The sequence below is a fragment of the Bos indicus genome, chromosome 1 (genome assembly GCF_029378745.1).
Source record: "Bos indicus isolate NIAB-ARS_2022 breed Sahiwal x Tharparkar chromosome 1, NIAB-ARS_B.indTharparkar_mat_pri_1.0, whole genome shotgun sequence".
In the NCBI taxonomy this organism is placed as follows: domain Eukaryota; kingdom Metazoa; phylum Chordata; class Mammalia; order Artiodactyla; family Bovidae; genus Bos; species Bos indicus.
In genome coordinates, this window is record NC_091760.1 from 142,750,963 (window position 1) to 142,769,630 (window position 18,668).

An 18,668-nucleotide genomic window follows, 5' to 3' on the forward strand; every position below is an offset into this window, starting at 1 on the left:
GACCAGATGCCCCGTCTGAGCCTGGCTGTGTCTTGGCAGGTGACATGGAGAGTCCCACAGATGTTCCATCTCCAGTGTCAGAGGTCACAGCCTCAGTTCCCAGCACAGAAACAACATCCTTCAGTCTGGAGACCCCTGCCTTGTCCCCCGGCCCTGGACACCTATGGAGCACCCCTGCAGCAGGCCAGGCCTGGACCCTAGGGCTCCCACCCAGGAGAGGAGTCAGCGGCTTGGGCAGCCACAGTGGTAACAGCACCGGGCATAGCATGGAGAAGGCCAGCGTGGCCCCAGGCCTGGGGACTGGCCAGTGGACGGCCAGCAGGGTGGCCTTCTCCCCCAGGGTTCCTGGGCCAACACACAGCTCCTCTCTTGGGGCCACGGACAGCCTGCCAGGCACCCCTGGACAGTCACCCCCTAACTCTACTGAGGAGCTGCCCTTCTGGCCCACTCCTGCCCCGGATCCCAGGGGCCACATCGAGTGGCACTCCAGCCTCCCCGTGAGGGACACACCCCCAGCGCCTCTGGATCCCACGTGGGCACAGAACTTGGACCCCAGGCCCTTCAGCTCCCCAGACCAGCCCTTGGCCCCCACGCCTGCGCCTCTGAAGACCCCAGCCTGCGGTGAGTGGCAGGGAGAGCGCGTCCTGGGCCTGTGTGGAGACACGTGGTGTGTGAGCTCCCATAAGCAAAGGCTCACACCGTCCAGGGCCATCAGCAGCACTGGGCGGGCCCTCATTTTATGCTGTGTAGACCCACTGCCGCACACCCAGTCACCGAGAGGCCAGCTCCCAGTCTAGTTAGGGTGAGAACTTGGTGTCTCCTCTTTCTCTCCAACCCTGTCTTCCCCCTTCCTGCTTCCCTGTTGGCCAACAGCAGGAGCAGGAAATTGAGCAGGTGTCGCATTAAGGGCCCTGAGCACGGGGGCGCTTCCCCCCAGTAGTGTTGGGCCCCAACCTTTTTGCCCCTCTCCAACAGGGCTGCACCCCTCACCCAGGTACAGAACCCAGCAGGGCTGCACCCTCAAGCCCGCTGCAGCCCCCAGCAGTTCTGTATTCCTCCCACCACCCGCAGCCGCACCACCCCCAGCAGCTCTGCATCACCCAGTACCTGCAGAGGTTTGGCCATCGTCAATAGTCCAGGGTGATACCCCAGGAGTCAGGTGGCCACTCTGAAAAGGAAACAGGCCTGGCCATGCGGCTCCCATGGAAGGAGAGAGCCCTGGCACCCTTGTGTGAGTTCCCCAAGCCAGTCTGACCAGGGATTGCGTCCACGTGGAACCCACTGTCAACTGTGGCTCCATTGATGTGTGTCCTCTGCTGCACAAGGCTGGATTCTAGACTAAACTCTTAAGCCTGCATAAACAGCCCCAAGTCACCTGCAGGAATGGTCTGTGACCAGCAATGGCCACCTGGCTGATTCCTTGGAAAGTCTGCCTGGGGGTTGAGGAGGGGGACCCCTGGAGGAGCCGCCCAGGACCTCCTCAAGAAAACTTTGTTTCTGGAGGTCCTGGGACCTCAAGGTGGACACAGAGCAACCTGAGGGCAGGGAAGCTATGCCTGGGAGCCCAGGGCTCAGGGGGCAATCCAGGGACCCTGCACCCGAGCGTGCAGCTGGTGACAAGTGGACTTGACATCCCCTGAGGATGCTTGTGTCCCCGCATGGTGGGGTGAAGCTTATCCTTCCTGTTGCTGGGTACATTGGATTGATTTTAATCAGGGGCATTTATATTCTATTTCTCAGCTCCTGTCCCCATCGGAAGGGTCACTGTCTCCAACGTGACCAGCACGGGCTTTCATGTGGCCTGGGTGGCTGATCCCACCCTGCGCCCCACTTTCCAGCTCAGCCTGGTTTCTGCTCGGAGCCCCACCATGCACCTGCAGACACAGAAAGCAAGCCTGACATTGTCAGGCCTGGAGCCCGGCGTCCTGTACCTGGTGGAGATCGTGGCCAGAGCATGTGGGCAAGAAAGTGCCAAAGCCCAGCTGAAAGTGAGGACAGGTAACAGGCTCTAGAAACAATGTCACCATGGGTTCTTAAAGGGAGGAGAAAAAGTAGGAAAGAGCTTTTCAATGCGTGAAGGTTTAAAACAGCTGCCTTTATGTGTGGATGTTGGCTTTCCGTTCTTCTCAGTGTAGGAACACCTGGCTTGCTTCTTCCTCAGCTGGGGTTCAAAGGCCATTTGGGAGGGGGCTTATTTCAGGGACAAATGAATGAATGAGTGAAGTCGCTTAGTCATGTCTGACTCTTTGCAACCCCATGGACTGTAGCCTGCCAGGCTCCTCTGTCCATAGAATTTTCCTGGCAAGGATACTAGAGTGGGTTGCCATTTCCTTCTTCAGGGGATCTTCCTGATCCAGGAATCAAACCCAGGTTTCATGCACGGCAGGCAGACTCTTTACCATCTGAGCCACCAAGGAAGTCCCATTTCAGGGACAGGTGGTGGGCAAAGAGGCTGCTTTGCACAGTGTCCAGACTCTGCAGAGGCTGCAGCCCCTCGATCACCTGTGTCCTTATGGCTACACGGCAGGGAAATGGGCACAGTGCTGTGCCGTGTGCTCAGTCGTGTCCGACTCTGCAACTCTGTGGACTGTAGCCCACCAGGCTCGTCTGTCTATGGGATTTTCCAGGCGAGAACACTGGAGTGGGTAGGCATGCCCTTCTCCAGGGGATCTTCCTGACCCAGGGTCTCTTTCACTTCCTGCATCAGTAGACGGGACCACCAGAGCTTCTGTGGCGCTTGAGCAGTGCTGGTCTATGCAATTCCTCTGACCTCTCTCACTCCTAGTGGACACGGCCTTCAGGAAAGATGATGATGGATAGATCTGTGCGTGAGCCCACCCTGAGCCTAGGGCTGCAGACTAAGAGAGAGGGGAGTAGAATTAAGCAAGTCAAATGTATTAATAAACTCTGATAAGGTGGACCTGATTTTTTTTTTTGCAGGCGGGGGCGGGGGGGTCTGGGTCTCCTTCGTGGTGCTTGTGTTCTATACAAGCTTGTGAGAGCCTGTGGCTCGCGAGGGCGTCTCAAGTTGCAGAGTGTGGGCTCAGTAGGTACAGCGCACAGGTTAGTTGCCCCAAGGCATGTGAGATCTTAGTTCCCCGACCAGGGATCAAACCTGAGTCCCCTGTGTTAGAAGGAGGATTCTTAGCCACTAACACAAACCTGTATTAGTTCCCTGTGTAAGATGGAGGATTCTTAACCACTGGACCACCAGGGCAGTCCCAAGGTGAAGGTGATTTTTGTCGATAGGTATATATTCAGGTAATATTCCTCTTTTCTCCTCATTAGCATTTGTCATCCACATATTTTCTTGAATATCTAACTTGCCTGAGCAGCCAAGGGCAGGCCTGGTATTGCAGATTAGTTATCAAATCTTGGGCAGCCATCAAAGAATTGGTAACAGTCATCTCCAAGGTGGGGTGTGCACCCCTCGGGTGATACCTAAGATGTCCCATTAGGGTGTAGTCAGAAATGTCTAGAACTTTTGTTTATATGCTCTAACTTCACTGTGGACTGGGATTTAGAGAGGAGACGGTGGGTGAGGGTGCTAAGTGCAAGTTCACGGTGAGCTGGAGGAGGGGAGGTCGCTGCTGGCTGGACGAGTCCAAGTTGCAAGGGCTGATCTGGTTCTGTGGCTCCAGAAAGGTCTCTGTTTCCAGGCTTTGTCCCGCTGTCCTCTGGACCTGAGGGGCTGTGTCTATACACATCGGGTGCTGTTCCTTCTTTACAGAGTGCAAACCAGCCTCCCTTTGATGTTCTTCCTGACTGATGTGAAAATACTACTATTAAGACAGAGATGATAACCTGTTACCTGACACTTACCATGGCAAACATGTTTATTCTCCATCCTGCAGCGGCTCAGAAGCTCAGTGGGAAAGTCAGAATAGTGAACGTCAGGTATTTAGAATCCTTCAGCAACACCAGCAGCGAGCAGTTCCAGGCCTTCCTAGAGCTCTTCTTGAGGACGGTAAGTTGGTGGAATCGGTCCTTATTTTCTCCTGGGATGTGAAGGAGGGAGGTGGTAGTATCCTGAAAGCCAATGGGGTTCAGACTTGACTGAGGAAGGCCACGGACTCCTCGTTTCTGAAGGAAGCTGGGGCATCCGGCTCTGCTGAGGGGCCTGTGTGTTCCGATCGGTCATTAAATAGACACACCAGCAGGTGAGGGACACACCTTCTCCTCTGCTTCTCCTTGTTTTCTCTTTCTCTTCGTTGCAGTGCACTCTGGAACCTCTTTGGCATTTTTTGGCATCCCTAAGAATGTACATTGTTACAATTTATTTATAGTAGCAATATGTTATTTTTGCTGGTGGTTAGGATACCTTTTGATGAATAGAGAATGCACTAGTTGAGATCTTGTTTGCATAGAGCAAGAGTCCCCAACCTCCAGGATCGTACGCCTGGAGATCGGAGATGGAGCTGGCGTAATAATAACAGAGATAGAGGGCAAAATAAATGTAATGTGCTTGAATCATCCCAAACCATCTCCCCCGGGTCTGTGGAACATTTATCTCCCACAAAACCAGTCCCTGGTGCCAAAAAGGTTGGGGACCGCTGGCATAGAGGACATCTGAAATATTTTAGCATTTCCTTACTCTGGGAGTTTAAGATGCAGAACTGAGAGAGCTTGGCAGCGCCACCTATTGGTGGAGTCATAACAGGACGAAGCCTCAGCAACGCTGGTGGCTGCGATGTCTGGTGATTCTTCTCAACCCCATCAGCGTTACTGATAAAATAGGCACACTGCCTCCAGGAACCGTCCCATTGGTGATGTTTGGGGTCTGGGATCCTGCTTTATTTATCCTGAGGTCCCCAGCTCCTGGCCCAGTGTGTGGATAGATTCAAGAGCTGTTGATGGTCTGATTCACGTGTGTATCACCAGCCTCCTTGGGTTAAACGATAGTTGCACATCACAAGTTGGACCATATAGAAGGCTGAGTGCCAAAGAATTGATTCATTCAAATTGTGGTGCTGGAGAAGACTCCTGAGAGTCCCTTGGACTGCAAGGAGATCAAACCAGTCAATCTTAAAGGATATCAACCCTGAATATTCGTTGGAGGACTGATGCTGAAGTTGAAGCTCCACTACTTTAGCCACCTGATGCAAACAGTCAACTCATTGGAAAAGATCCTGATCCTGGAAAAGACTGAAGGCGAAAGGAGAAGAGGACGGCAGAGGATGTTGAGATAGCATCACTGACGACAGACATGAATTTGAACAAACTCCAGGAGATAGTGAAGGACGGGGGAGCCTGGTGTGCTCTAGTCCATGGGGTTGCAAAGAGTCAGAGACAACTTAGTGACTGAAAACGGACCGTAGCCTGGCCACCAGGCTCCTCTGCCCATGGGATTCTCCAGGCAAGCATACTGGCGTGGGTTGGCATGCCCTCCTGCAGGGGATCTTGCTGAACCAGCAATTGAGCCTGTGTCTCCTGCATTGGCAGGTGGATTCTTTACCACTGAGCCACCTGGGAGGCCCCTAAAACAACATGTATCACATTAAGCAACAATCACTGAGATCATATCACACAGCTCTAGTGGCCTCACGAGACAGCTTCATTACCACTCAGTTCAGTTCAGTCGCTCAGTCGTGTCCGACTCTTTGCGACCCCATGAATCCCAGCACGCCAGCCCTCCCTGTCCATCACCAACTCCCAGAGTTTACTCAGACTCAAGTCCATCGAGTCAGCGATGCCATCCAGCCATCTCATCCTCTGTCGTCCCCTTCTCCTCCTGCCCCCAATCCCTCCCAGCATCAGAGTCTTTTCCACTCAAGTTCCCTGATTAACCTTTCTTTTTAAAAACATTTCATATTTTTGCCTATTTGAGGGGACAGTTTGCTATATGGAATTTCTGCATAGCAAATAATTGTGCAACTTAACACCTACATAGTACATTAGGACACATTTTGGGATGTTGTGGGATAATGTGTCTCTTTTTTCTTTGTCACTTCCTAGCAAGGGGCTTGGAGCTTTGCTTTGAGTCTGGCTTGTAATGCAGACAAGAGTGACTTTAACCCAAGGCTCTGACAGAGCCATCTCTAGAAATCCCAGAGAGAAAGAAAGAGAGACAGAGACAGAGAAGACCAGCTCTTCCAACGACAGTGGTGGCAGCCACGTGACTGCAGGCAGCTTTGGGGTCTCCTGAGCGTCCACATTCTCTTGTGGGTGATATGCTCACACTGGCTGTCCCAAGGCTGGGGATCCACAAGCCTGTGCCTGAACCTCATGCAGTTTAGACGCAGATGAGGTATTCTTATGAGGGCAAACCATGGAGGTGGGCTTTTCCATGGCAGATTTGTGCTATATGGACCACTCAAAGCTCATCATACGATGGGGGTAGTTTTTAGGCATTTAGGCCATGATAGGTTAGAATGGAATAATATGATTATTATTATATACAAGGTTCTGTCCAAACTGATAGAATAATAAGCAAGGCTTATAAGGGCAGGACTCTTGAGAGTCCCTTAGACAGCAAGGAGATCCAACTAGTCAATCCTATAGGAAATCAGTCCTAAATCTTCATTGGAAGGATTGATGTTGAATCTCCAATACTTTGGTCACCTGATGCTAAGAGCTAACTCACTGGAAAAGAACCTGATGCTGGGAAAGATTGAAAACAGGAGGAGAAGGGGACGACAGAGAATAAGATGGTTGGGTGGCATCACTGATTCAATGGACAGGAGTTTGAGTAGGCTCCGGGAGATAGTTAAGGACAGGGAAGCCTGGTGTGCTGCAGTCTATGAGGTTGTGAACAGTCGGACACGACTGAGCAAATAAACAGCAACAACAGCTGGGTTGCTCAAGGGAAGCGGTCTTCGGGAAGGCAAGCGGCGAGAAAGAAAGGCGAATGTCCTGCAGCGTGAGAATCACAAGGACTGTTCTGGAACAAACCAAGTTGGGGAGGTGGGGTCGCTCCCTTTGACCACTTGTTCAACCATCCCCCTCCCCCACGGCTCTGAGCCAAGAGTGATCAGCAGATCCTAACTGCCCTAGTGAGCCCCCTACCAGGTTATGAGCCCCATAGGGTAGGGCTTTTGCACTCAGCCCCTGACCGGCTGGTCGGTGGGGAGGACAGGACTCATTGTCTCAGACTCCACTGGTATTTGTGCTGGGCCTGGGGACTTGGCAGACAGGGACCAGGCCAGAGCTGACCCGTGGCTTTGACGCCTTTCCCAAGGCCAGCCCTGCTGCTGGCCACAGTCCCCAGAGGAACCACTTTAGAATGAGGACCCTGTCTCCTCTCTCAGTGGGCAGCTCTTCTCACCAGCCCTGTTTCTCTGAAGGTGCGGAATTCCTTGCCAGCCTTCATGCTTCAGCACCTGGACACAGGCGGGGTACGCATAGAAGTGACCGGCATCTCCAACGGCAGCGTCGTGGTGGAGTTCACCTTGCTGGTCATCACAGACGTGGATGTCTGGGAGGTGTCTGCTGCATTCCTGGCTGCCTTTCGGAACACCTCTCTGCTGGAGGTGGTCAGAGACGACACCTTCATAGGGGGTAGGTGGAGGCCAGGCCCCCATGGAGACTCACTCCCCAAAGGAGGCAGTGAAATCCCCCCACTGGCTTCATTTCTGAAAGATGTGCCTCCTCGTAAGGGCCTCCCTGCGTGGGATGAAAATAGGACCCTTGTCTCTCTTATTGCTACTATGGTTTTTTTGAAAAGGTGTAAGGGTTGAACACATCTTCTGATGAACCTGCCAGGATGCCCAAGGACACTGTCTCCCTTCTGCGTCCTGCTCCTTCCTCCTCTGCTGCTCTTCAATAGGATGGGCAGAGGGCAGACAGGCCCCTCTCTGCAGCCAGACTTCCTCCCCAGCACAGTTGCCAAGGAGATCTTAGGAAGAATAATTGAAAAGAAAAGCAGGGAGTAGAGGCCATTCCGAGTCTCTTCTCATATTGTATTGGTCAGCCCAAGCTGTCGTTAAAACAAAAGAAAACAAAAACCACGGATGGAGTGACTTTGTTTATAGACATTTATTGTCTCACAATTCTAGACACTGGATGCCAGCTGATTTTGGTGAGGGCCCTCTCCTGACGTGTCGGGGCCACCCTGAGGCTGTATCCTTGAGTGGCCTTTCCTCTCTGTGTGTAGACAGAGGGCTCTGGTGTCTCTTATATAAGGCCATCAGTCCTGATCAGATCAGCGCCCCTCTCTTACGATCTCAGCTAACCTTAATTATCTTCTGAAGGGCCCATCTCGAATTACAGTCCTACTGGGTGTCAAGGCTTCAACATACAGATTTTGAGGGCACACAGTTCTGTCCTTAGCACGCACCAGGCCCAAGAATACATGATAAAAGGCTTAGAGTTATATGTATGGGTAAAATCAAAGACAATATAGATGAATATTTTTCTGAATTTTGGAATGAGAAGGGTTAAGCCTACAGAGAAAAAGACTGGAATAGCTACCTCTATGAAAAATTCAAGCTCTCATTCAAACAAAACAGTCACCATTGTAAAGCAAGCAACAGACCAAAAAATAGTTTCAACAATCTGGTGAAGAATTATATCCCAAATATAGAGTGATCACTTGCATTGGTAATAAAATACTAAGAACGCAATAGACACAGGTACAAAAGACCCAAATAGACGGTATGTGAAAGATGAAACACAAAGATGGAAGGCTTTGCTGAGCCCTTTTAGTTTTTATCCATTTTCTTTAGTAAAGCTGCATTATTGCTAATAAGATGAGTAGCTGAGTGTAGAGATGAGAGCAGGTGGGTGGCGGGGTCCCTCTGCCTGAGACCAGGGTGAGGGTGGGGTCCTCCTTGTCTTCTGGTCTCCAGGGAGCTGAGGGGATGCTGCTGTGCCCCTCCCCCACCCCAGCATCCCCGGGTCCAGGAATCTTCCATCCAGAACAATCTTAGCAGACTTTCTGCCACCTGCTCCCACCCCATCCCCTGTAGAAATTCAAGGTGCCACCCTGCTCTTGAGCCCTCCAGAACTGGCCATCTTTTCTGTCACTTGATAATTTTAACTTTACTCCCCAAGATGCACCTCCCCCATCAAGCTGCTGTGAACCACGGCACGGCCGCAATGCTCAGGTCCCCATGAGGGTTTCTCGTCTTGCTTTCTGAATGCTGCAGATTATGATGAGTGTGCAAGCCAGGAGGATGACTGTGCCCCGGGCTCTGCCTGCCGCAACACGCTGGGCTCCTTCACCTGCAGCTGCGAGGGAGGTGCCCCTGACCTCCTGGTGGAATTTTCTGGAAGACCCTGCGAAGGTAATATTATCAGGATCCTTTGTCTGGAATACCACCAGATAGTCTGTTCTTTTAAGGACACTCATCCCCAAAGTGCGTCTTTTCTAAATGAGGTCAACATATTTTTAAGTCCTGGGCAAGTTTCTGGAGTGTGCGTGTGCATGTGTGTGCCACACATGTGCATGTGTAGATACATATGTGTGTACTTGTGCATATGTGTTCATGTGTGTGCATGTGTATATATTCTGGTACCTCCCCATCCTTCCACACACCGCCAGCCTTCTGGAGGTACCTCATCTCCTAAGTGCCTCTGACGCCCGTGATGAGAAAACACACACAGCCACTCAGGTGTGTCCTCTCAGATGCTAAAAGATGATCTTTCAAAACCCAAGTCTGTGTGACAAACGACATATGGAAATCTTTCTACTCAGCCGCACTGTCCATGCAGCACTTCTTCCACTAAATGCGACCTTGTGGATTCACTGTTGACCCTGAGATGACCCCTGCCCTCTAGGGATCTGTGGTCAATTGGAGGAGACAGACGTTTATAGGAGTGAACACGATGCCTCAGGGGATGCGAGATGTGGGCTACTTGAGGTAGAAGCAGGAGGCCCAGAGGACACTAAGTTGCTTCAGTCCCATGGGTGATGGTCAGGGTGTGGTCAGGAAAGAGGTGTCTTAGCGCCAGTCCTAAAGGATGGCTCATTCGTCATCTGGCAGAGGGGCTGCTGCGGGATGGGGTGTGGTGGTGGGTGCAGGAGTGAGAACAGAGCTGTTGAGGGTGGGCAGGGTCCAGGCACACAACCTGGGCTGGCTGCAGTTAGCACCTGCATGAGGTGTGCAGGAGAGCCGGAGCAGGCTGCTCAGCGAGGCCAGATGAGGCCAGCTGAGAAGGCTGTGAGCACTGGGAACAGGGATTTGGGCTGCTGCATGGGGCCGGGCAGCTGGTGAGCGCCTCAAGATGGGATGGCAGGGATCAGGGGGGCAGGTGGTGGAGCTGGGCTGTAGCAGAGGCCCCGGGAGGGCTGAGCATGTCCTGGGTCTGCCCTCAGAGGATGGGGGATGTTCTTACAGAGCCTCATGCTCTCCCAGAGGTTGAAAGTGAGCGTGCTTTAGGGAAGCGGGAAGCTAGGTAGGAGTGAGGAATCTGAGGATCCAGAGTATACTTCATTAACCTGTTTTACTTACTTATGTACTTTATTCTTGGCTGCACTGGGTCTTTGGTGCTGCGTGTGGGTTTCCATAGTTACAGCGAGCAGGGGCAGCTCTCTAGTTGAGGTAGAAGGTCTTAGTTGCTCTGTGGCATGTGGGATCTTCCCTGGACCAGGGATCGAACCCGTGTCCCCTGCATTGGCAGACAGACCAATAACCACTGGACCACCATAGAAGTCTTTCATAACCCATTTTACAGAGAAGACTCAGGGGCCCCCAGGGGTGGGGGCCCAAGTCCATGGACTCATCACACGCCCAATGTCAGCCTGGGAGGACAGAGGGCCCCACAGTTCCCTGGCCATGGCGGCAAAAGTAAGCCAGGGCATGCCCAGCTGCTTGGGCTGGCGGGAACATACAACACGCGTGTGTGTGCAGCCGTGCTGGCATCTGTAACCTCATCATGCGTGGCTTCAGGCTGTGAGTGCTTCCCATCTGCTGTCTACCTTCTGCACACACCCTCCCACCCTGTGCCACCCCGCTGGCCAGGCTCACGTGGTGGGCCCTAAACACAGACCCACTCTATGCTTCTGTCTCCTGTCTTGCAGGTGACTCTCCTGGCAACACAACCCAGCCCCCTGGCCCAGAACAGCCCCCGACCCCAACGGGAGCTGGAGCTGCCTCTGGGCAAGATGCCCGCCCTGCCACCCAGGGCCTCTCCCCACGGCTGAACCTGACTGGGGCGGTCAGGGTGCTCTGCGAGATAGAGAAGGTGGCCATTGTCATCCAGAGGCACTTCCTGCAGCAGAAGGGCATCCCCGAGTCCTCGCTCTACCTGGGGCAGCCGTCTTGCAACATCAGCGACCGAAACAGCACACACGTGACCCTGGCAGCCACGTGGAGCGAGTGCGGGACCACCCTGCAGAGCGTGAGGCTGGGGAGAAGGCTCCGGGCATCTGATCTCTGGGTGGGAAGGGTCAGCATCTGGCCTGGGGGACTGGGAAGACACTGCACTCCGGGGTCTCTGACTCTGAGTGCAGAACTGAGCCGGGGTTAGAATAGGGTAGAGTTCTCATGGGGGAACAGGTGCAAAGTCAGCGTTTGTAAAATCCCCCCGGTGATTTGGATGCACAGGCCAGAAGGAGAGGTAGTGAAGGAGAAGAAGGGGCAGGAAAGCTGGGAGCCTGCGTGTACATGTATGTTCACGTGTGCATGTGTATGAAGAGGTGTCTGTGTGTACGTGTGTTTGTGTATGAGAATGTGTCCATGTGCATATGTGTCAGAGGTTGTGTATGAAGTGGCAGGAAAGCTGTGTGTGCATGTGTATTTGTGTATGACAATGTGTCAGTGTTCATGTGTGTTGGGGGGGATGTTTGTGAAGAATGTATGAATAATTGTGTGTGTGTGTGCGCATTGGTGGGGGTTACCTGGATGGAGGGCCATCCAAAATTTTATTTGAGGGTCTTTCCTCTGCGGTGCAATGTGGGGAGTGGGCTTGTCCTGGCCAGAAGGCATTCACATCTCACATGCAGAGAGGGGCTCTTGGCCTCCTTTCACCACTGACTGCTGGGGTGACTCTGGGCCAGGTTCCTGGGCCCCACTCCACATCTCTGGTTTGCAGCATCCCCATATGGCAGGCTGACGGCTCCAGGTCCTGAGTCTCTGAAGGCTGTCTCTAGTCCACGGTTAAACCCCTGTTTCCCCCCATCTCCCCTCCCCCTGCTCCCCACATTTGGCCCCTGAGCACGAGGGCTCTGCTTTCAGGGCCACACCAGGCAGTGGCAACACATTCTGTGGGTTCAGCCAGCTCCAGGACTCGGGGAGAAGAAGCAGTCCCAAGCAGGTTGTCCTTGGAGAAACGTTTGGTCCTGGCATGGAGTGGGGGCCATCACCCAGTAAAGCCAGGTGGGGCCAGGCCAGCACTCAGCCCAGCACCTGGCTCGTGCCCTGGGGTGGGGAGAGGCCTCTGCAGGGAGCCTGTGAAAGGAGGCTGAAATGGTCCCAAGGGACATATGGAGGGGACCATGCCTGTGGCCGGGGACAAGTGGTGGTGGCCAGGAGTTTACGTGATAGAGGGTATCTAAGTGGCTCTGGCCAGTGGGACAGGCTGGGCTCTGGGTGGGAGGGCCGCACCAAGGGGAAGGGTCCCCTTTTGGAAGTAGGCTAGGGAGGGTCTCGCAGAGGGTAGGCCATGGCCCTGGGGGTGGGGTGGGGGATAGTCCTTATCAGGGAAACTGCTGGGTTAACTGTGCTGCTGGGTGGGGAGGGCCCTGAGGGTCTTTGGCTTCATTTCCTAGAACAGGGGTGGGGAGGGTACTGGGACCTGCTGGCTGGGTATTTAGCTCCCTCATCAGTGCCAGGCTGGGTATTATTAGAAAGAAAGAAAGTGAAGTTGTTCAGTCATGTCCAAATCTTTGTGATCCCATGGACTGTAGCCTACCAGTCTCCTCTGTCCATGTAATTTTCCAGGCAGGAGTACTGGAGTGCATTGCCATTTCCTTCTCCAGGGGATCTTTCTGACCCAGGGATAGAACCCAGGTCTCCTGCATTGCAGGCAGATGCTTTACCCTCTGAGCTACCAGGGAAGCCCCTGGGTATTATTATCCATGTTTAATCAATGGGACCTGGAAGCTTACCAAGGTCTAAGGGGTAGGTCAAGGTCAAGGTTGCCTGGCCTCTGAGAACCCTGTAGCCTCTGTGACTCTGCTGCTCCGAGGGTCTCAGTGGCACAGGGTGGGACCCTCAGCGGCTCTGGCTGGAGCCCTGGGTGAGCTCTCTCATGGGACAGGGGAGCCTGGGCACAGCTTGCTGATGACCCCAAGTCTAGGGCACAGGGAGGCGGCATCTCAGGCTGAAAGGGTCAGAATCAGTGTTGTGCTAAGCAGGAGGCCCGGACATGACCCAGGGCCTGCATAGGATGGGCTGGGGGAGGGGAGGTTGGAGATGTGGTGCAAACGCAGCTCAGAGTGCCAGCCCACCTCGATGCCAGACCCTGGGCCAAGGGGGGCCAGGCAGCTGGAGGTCAGTAGGGACCGGTGGGCCTGGCTGCCCCTTGGAGGGGTCCTCAGATCCACAGACAGGGCCCCTGGATTGAAGGACCAGTTAGGATGCTTCTGGTGAGCACAGCCTTCTTCAGCCTCTCTCCAACCCTCTAACCAGTACAACCGGAAACAACCAGGGTTATGGTTCTCTTTCTTAAAGATCCCTAAGACTCTCACATGCAGGTGGGTGCACAGAGAGGGGAGGCGAAGCTGCTGCCGTGGTTCTTGGGGCCACTTTGGGGCGGGGCTTGTAGAACCAGGGAAAGATATGAGAAATAAGATGCTCCTGCCTGTGGTGCTCAGGTGGGAGGGGCCCTGGGCTGCCCCGTGGGGGAGTCGTCGCCGCCCACAGGACTGGAGGGCAGACAGGGGCCCAGAGACAAGGAGAAGGCTGCATTTGTCAGCTCTCCTGCTTGCTTGTCTTTCTGAGTTGGACAAACACCTGGTTGAGCAATTAAATTCAGTAAGACTCGGAGCCCATTCAGAACAAAAGGAAATTCATGTCTTATGAGTCATATCCAAGCCCTGGAAGCCACAGGGGCTCTTAAGTGTTTTGCAATTTGTCAAAAACTAAGATTCTCCCCAAGGCTTCCTTATACAAATACAGCAGAGTATATGCTGTTAGTGGGTTCTGCCTCCTTTTCTTTTTGGTTAAATTTTATTGACTTCCTAGTTTATAATAAAAGTGAAATTTAGGGTCTCACTTCTGAGTTTGATTCACTCTACACAGATGATTTAGATCTGGCTAGGAGAAGGCACTGGCGACCCACTCCAGTACTCTTGCCTGGAAAATCCCATGGACGGAGGAGCCTGGTAGGCTGCAGTCCATGGGGTCGCTAAGAGTCAGACACGACTGAGCGACTTCACTTTTACTTTTCACTTTCATGCATTGGGGAAGGAAATGGCAACCCACTCCAGTGTTCTTGCCTGGAGAATCCCAGGGACCGGGGAGCCTGGCGGGCTGCCGTCTATGGGGTCGCACAGAGTCGGACACGACTGACGAAACTTAGCAGCAGCAGCAGCAGCAGCAGCAGCAGGAAGAGATAGGGCTTCCCCAGTGTCTCAGTGGTAAAGAACCTGCTTGCCAATGCAGGAGACGGAACACGTGGATTTGATCCCTGGGTTGGGAAAATCCTCTGGAGGAGGAAATGGCAATCCACTCCAGTGTTCTTGCCTGGAAAATCCCCTGGACAGAGGAGACTGGCAGGCTACAGTCCACGGCGTCTCAAAGAGTCGGACACGACTGAGTGACTGAGCACAGCGAAGCACTGGAAGAGATAGAAATGAGCCCATGCCCCAAAGATTTCCTGGAGTACAGAATCATCTTCATAATTTGTGTAAAATTTGTACGACGATGGAAGGAGACTGCCCAGGTTTTCCGAGGCAGTTTTTAAAGTGAGTTAAGGCACATGACGTCCACCGCTGTGAGGGAACGTGTTCTAGATTCGTTGTCTTTAATAAAGCTCATCCAAGATGTGACTTCATGGCTTTGTAAAACCAGATGTGCTCAATGAGATTCTGTTAATGAACTCAAAAAGCACACAACTTATAAACATCATGCAGATCATTCAAAAACGCGGAAAGATGAACGTGCGTGCGTGCTTCATAGATCAGTTATGTCTGACTCTTTGTGACCCAATGGGCTGTAGCCCACCAGTCTCCTCTGTCCATGGAACTGGCCAGGCTAGAATACTGGAGTGGGTTGCCATTTCCTTTTCCAGGGGATCTTCCTGACCCAGGGATTGAACCCACATCTACTGTGTCTCCTGCTTTGGCAGGAGGATTCTTTACCACAGCTCCTCTTGGGAAGCCTGGAGATATGAACACAAGCACTTTATTTTAAAAAGCAATCATAGGAGATAGGTGTAAATTCAAAGATGTTTAAATGTTTTCATTTTGAATCGTTCACTTAAGAACCCGTGTGACTTTCTTCCTAGACGCTAATGCATCTGGAGTCTCTACCAAGGAAAATGAACTCTAAAAATTATGATGACTTTCACTCTAATTTCAGTGTTTGTATAATAACCTAGAGAGACCAATACTATCCAAGAGCTAAAGATTCTTTAAAAAATGTTTTCTTCCAATTTTATTGAGAGATAACTGACATATAGCACTGTAGAAGTTTAAGGTATATACCAAAACGACTAGGGACTACCCTGGTGGCTTAGAAGGTAAGGAATCCACTTTCAATACGGGAGACCCAGGTTTAATCCCTGGGTCAGGAAGATCCCCATGGAGGAGGAAATGGCAACCCACTCCAGTATTCTTGCCTGGGAAATCCCATGGACAGAGAAGCCAGATGGGCTACAGGCCACGGGGTCTCAAAGAGTCAGATAGGACTGAGCACACACACACACACACATACACAGGCCTACATTCATCATGAAATACTTATCCAATAAGTGTAGTGAACATCCATCATCTCATATAGATACAAAACTTAAAAAATATAAAAAGTTATTTTTCCTTGGGATAAGATCTCTGAGGATTTACTCTCTAACAACTTCCATGTATAAAGTGCAGCAGGGCTAATTATATGTATTATGTTGTGATACATATGAGGTATGATACATCTTACCTCTCTAGTACTTATTCATCTTATAACTGCAAGTGTGTGCCTTTCAATCACCCTCATCCAATTCCCCTGCTCTCACTCCTGCCTCTGGTAAGCACACATCTAATCTCTTTTTCTATGTTTGTTTCTTTTTGAAGTATAATCGATCTATAACACTGTTAGTATCTGTTGCAACATAGTAATTCAATATTTCTATGCATTTCAAAATGACCACCATGTACGTCTAGTTCTGCTGTGTCACCATACAAAGATATTAACTAGCTATTGACTGTATTCCCCACACTGTACATTTCATACCATGGCCCATTCATTTTGTAGCTGGAAGTTTGAATCTCTTACTCTCCTTCACCTATTTCCCCTCCCTTCCTCCTGGCAACCACTCTTTTTTCTCTGTATCTATAACTATTTCTATTTTGTTATGTTTGTTCATTTGTTTTGTATTTTAGATTCCACACACAAGGGATAACATACAGTATCTGCCTTTTTCTGACTCATTTCCTTTAGCATGACACCCTCTAGGGCCATCCATGTTGTTGCAAATGGCGAAATTCCATTCTGTTTTTATGGCTCAGTAGTATTCCATTATGTATATTGTTGTTCAGTTGTCCTGTCATGACTGACTCTTTGCGATCCCCGTCCCTCTGCCTCCCTGTCCCTCACCATCTCCCAGAGTTTGCCCAAGTTCATGTCCATTGCATCAGAGATGCCATCCAGCCATCTCATCCTCTGATGCCCTCTTCTCCTCCTGCCCTCAATCTTTCCCAGCATCAGGGACTTTTCCAACTAGTTGGCTGTTCGAATCAGGTGATCAAAATACTTGAGCTTCAGCTTCAGCATCAGTCTTTCTAATGAGTATGCAGGACTGATTTCCTTTAAGGTTGACTGGTTGGATCTCCTTGCCGTCCAAGGGACTCATAGGAGTATTTTCCAGCCCCACAGTTCGAAGGCATCAATTTATTGGCACTCTGCCTTCTTTACAGTCTAGCTCTTACAACTGTACATGACCACTGGGGAGACCATAGCCTTGACCATATGGACTTTGTTGGCAGAGTAATGTCTCTGCTTTTCAACACACTATCTAGGTTTGTCATAGCTTTCCTGCTAGGAAGCAATCATCTTCTGATTTCATGGCTGCAATCACTCCTCTGCAGTGATTTTAGAGCCCAAGAAGAGGAAATCTGTCACGGCTTCCACCCTTTCCCCTTCTATTTGCCATGAAGTGATGGGATGGGGCTGGATGCCATGATCTTAGTTTTTTTTTAATATTTAATTTTAGGCCAGCTTTTTCACTCTCCTCTTTTACCTTCATCAAGAGGTTCTTTAGTTCCTCTTTGCTTTCTGCCGTTGAAGTGGTATCATCTGCATATCTGAGGTTGTTGATGTTTCTCCCACCTATCTTGATTCCAGCTTATAACTCATCCAGCCCAGCATTTCTCATAATGTGCTCAGCATATAGATTAAATAAACAGGGCGACAACAGACAGCCCTGTGGTACTCCTTTCTCAATCCTGAACCAGTCAGTTGTTTCATACAGGGTTCTAACTGTTGCTTTTTGACCCATATACAGGTTCCTCAGGAGACAGCTAAGATGGTATGGTATTTCCATCTCTTTAAGAGCTTCCCACAGTTTGTTATGATCCACAAAGTCAAAGGCTTTAGTGTAGTTGATGAAACAGAGGTAGATGTTTTTCTGGGATTCCCTTGCTTTCTCTATGATCCAGCAAAAGTTGGCTATTCAATCTCTTGTTCCTCTGCCTTTTAAAAAACTCATTTTGTACATCTTAAAGTACTTCCCTGGTAGCTCAGATGGTAAAGTGTCTGCCTACAATGCAGGAGACCTGGGTTCAATCCCTGAGTTGGGAAGATCCCCTGGAGAAGGAAATGGCAACCCTCTTGCCTGGAGAATTCCATGGACTGAGGAGCCTGGTAGGCTACAGTCCATGGGGTTGCAAAGAGTTGGACACGACTGAGCGACTTCACTCACTCACTCAAAGTACTTGATTCGCATAATGCTAAAGACTAGCATGCAAGTTCTTAGGCACAACCTTACTAGCATGGGAGATGAATGCAATTGTCTAATGCTCAGCGCATTCTTTAGTACTACCCTTCTTGGGAATTGGGATGAGGACTGACATTTTCTAGTCCTCTGGCCACTACTGGGTCTTCCAGATTTGCTGACATATTGAGTGTAACATTTTGATAGCATCATCTTTTAGGGTTATTCAGATCCTGTGTCCATTTTTAAATTGGGTTTGTTTTTTTTGATGTTGAGTTGTATGAGTTCTTTGTATGTCTTAGATATTAACCCCATCAGATATGTGGTGGGTTAGTTGCTAAGTTGTGTCTGATTCTTGCAATCCCATGGACTGCAGGCCACCAGATTCCTCTGTCCATGGGATTTTCCAGGGAAGAATACTGGAATGGGTTGCCATTTCCTTCTCCAGGGGATCTTCCTGACCCAGGAATTGAACCTGAGTCTCCTGCATTGCGGGTGGATTCTTTGCCAACTGAGCCACCATATATCGTTTGCAAATATCTTTTCCCATTCAGTAGGTTGCCTTGTTTTGTTGATAATGTCATTCATTATGTAAGTTTTTAGTTTATGTAGTCCCATTTGTTTACTGTTGCTTTTGTTTCCATTTCCTGAGAAGACATATCAAAAAATACTAATAAGACCAATTTCACAGAGCATACTGCCTA

The 18,668-nt window shown here is 50.9% G+C and overlaps 1 protein-coding gene across 1 annotated transcript in view; it reads left to right on the forward strand.

The window, feature by feature from the left end:
* UMODL1 (uromodulin like 1) overlaps positions 1 to 18,668 on the forward strand; it is a 75,243-nt gene that overhangs the window by 44,479 nt on the left and 12,096 nt on the right. The window contains exons 12-18 of the mRNA XM_070787590.1: positions 40 to 667; positions 976 to 1,115; positions 1,741 to 1,998; positions 3,855 to 3,967; positions 7,284 to 7,497; positions 9,087 to 9,224; positions 10,961 to 11,280. Coding sequence (XP_070643691.1) covers positions 40 to 667; positions 976 to 1,115; positions 1,741 to 1,998; positions 3,855 to 3,967; positions 7,284 to 7,497; positions 9,087 to 9,224; positions 10,961 to 11,280 — 1,811 coding nt within the window. The remainder of the gene's footprint in view (positions 1 to 39; positions 668 to 975; positions 1,116 to 1,740; positions 1,999 to 3,854; positions 3,968 to 7,283; positions 7,498 to 9,086; positions 9,225 to 10,960; positions 11,281 to 18,668) is intronic.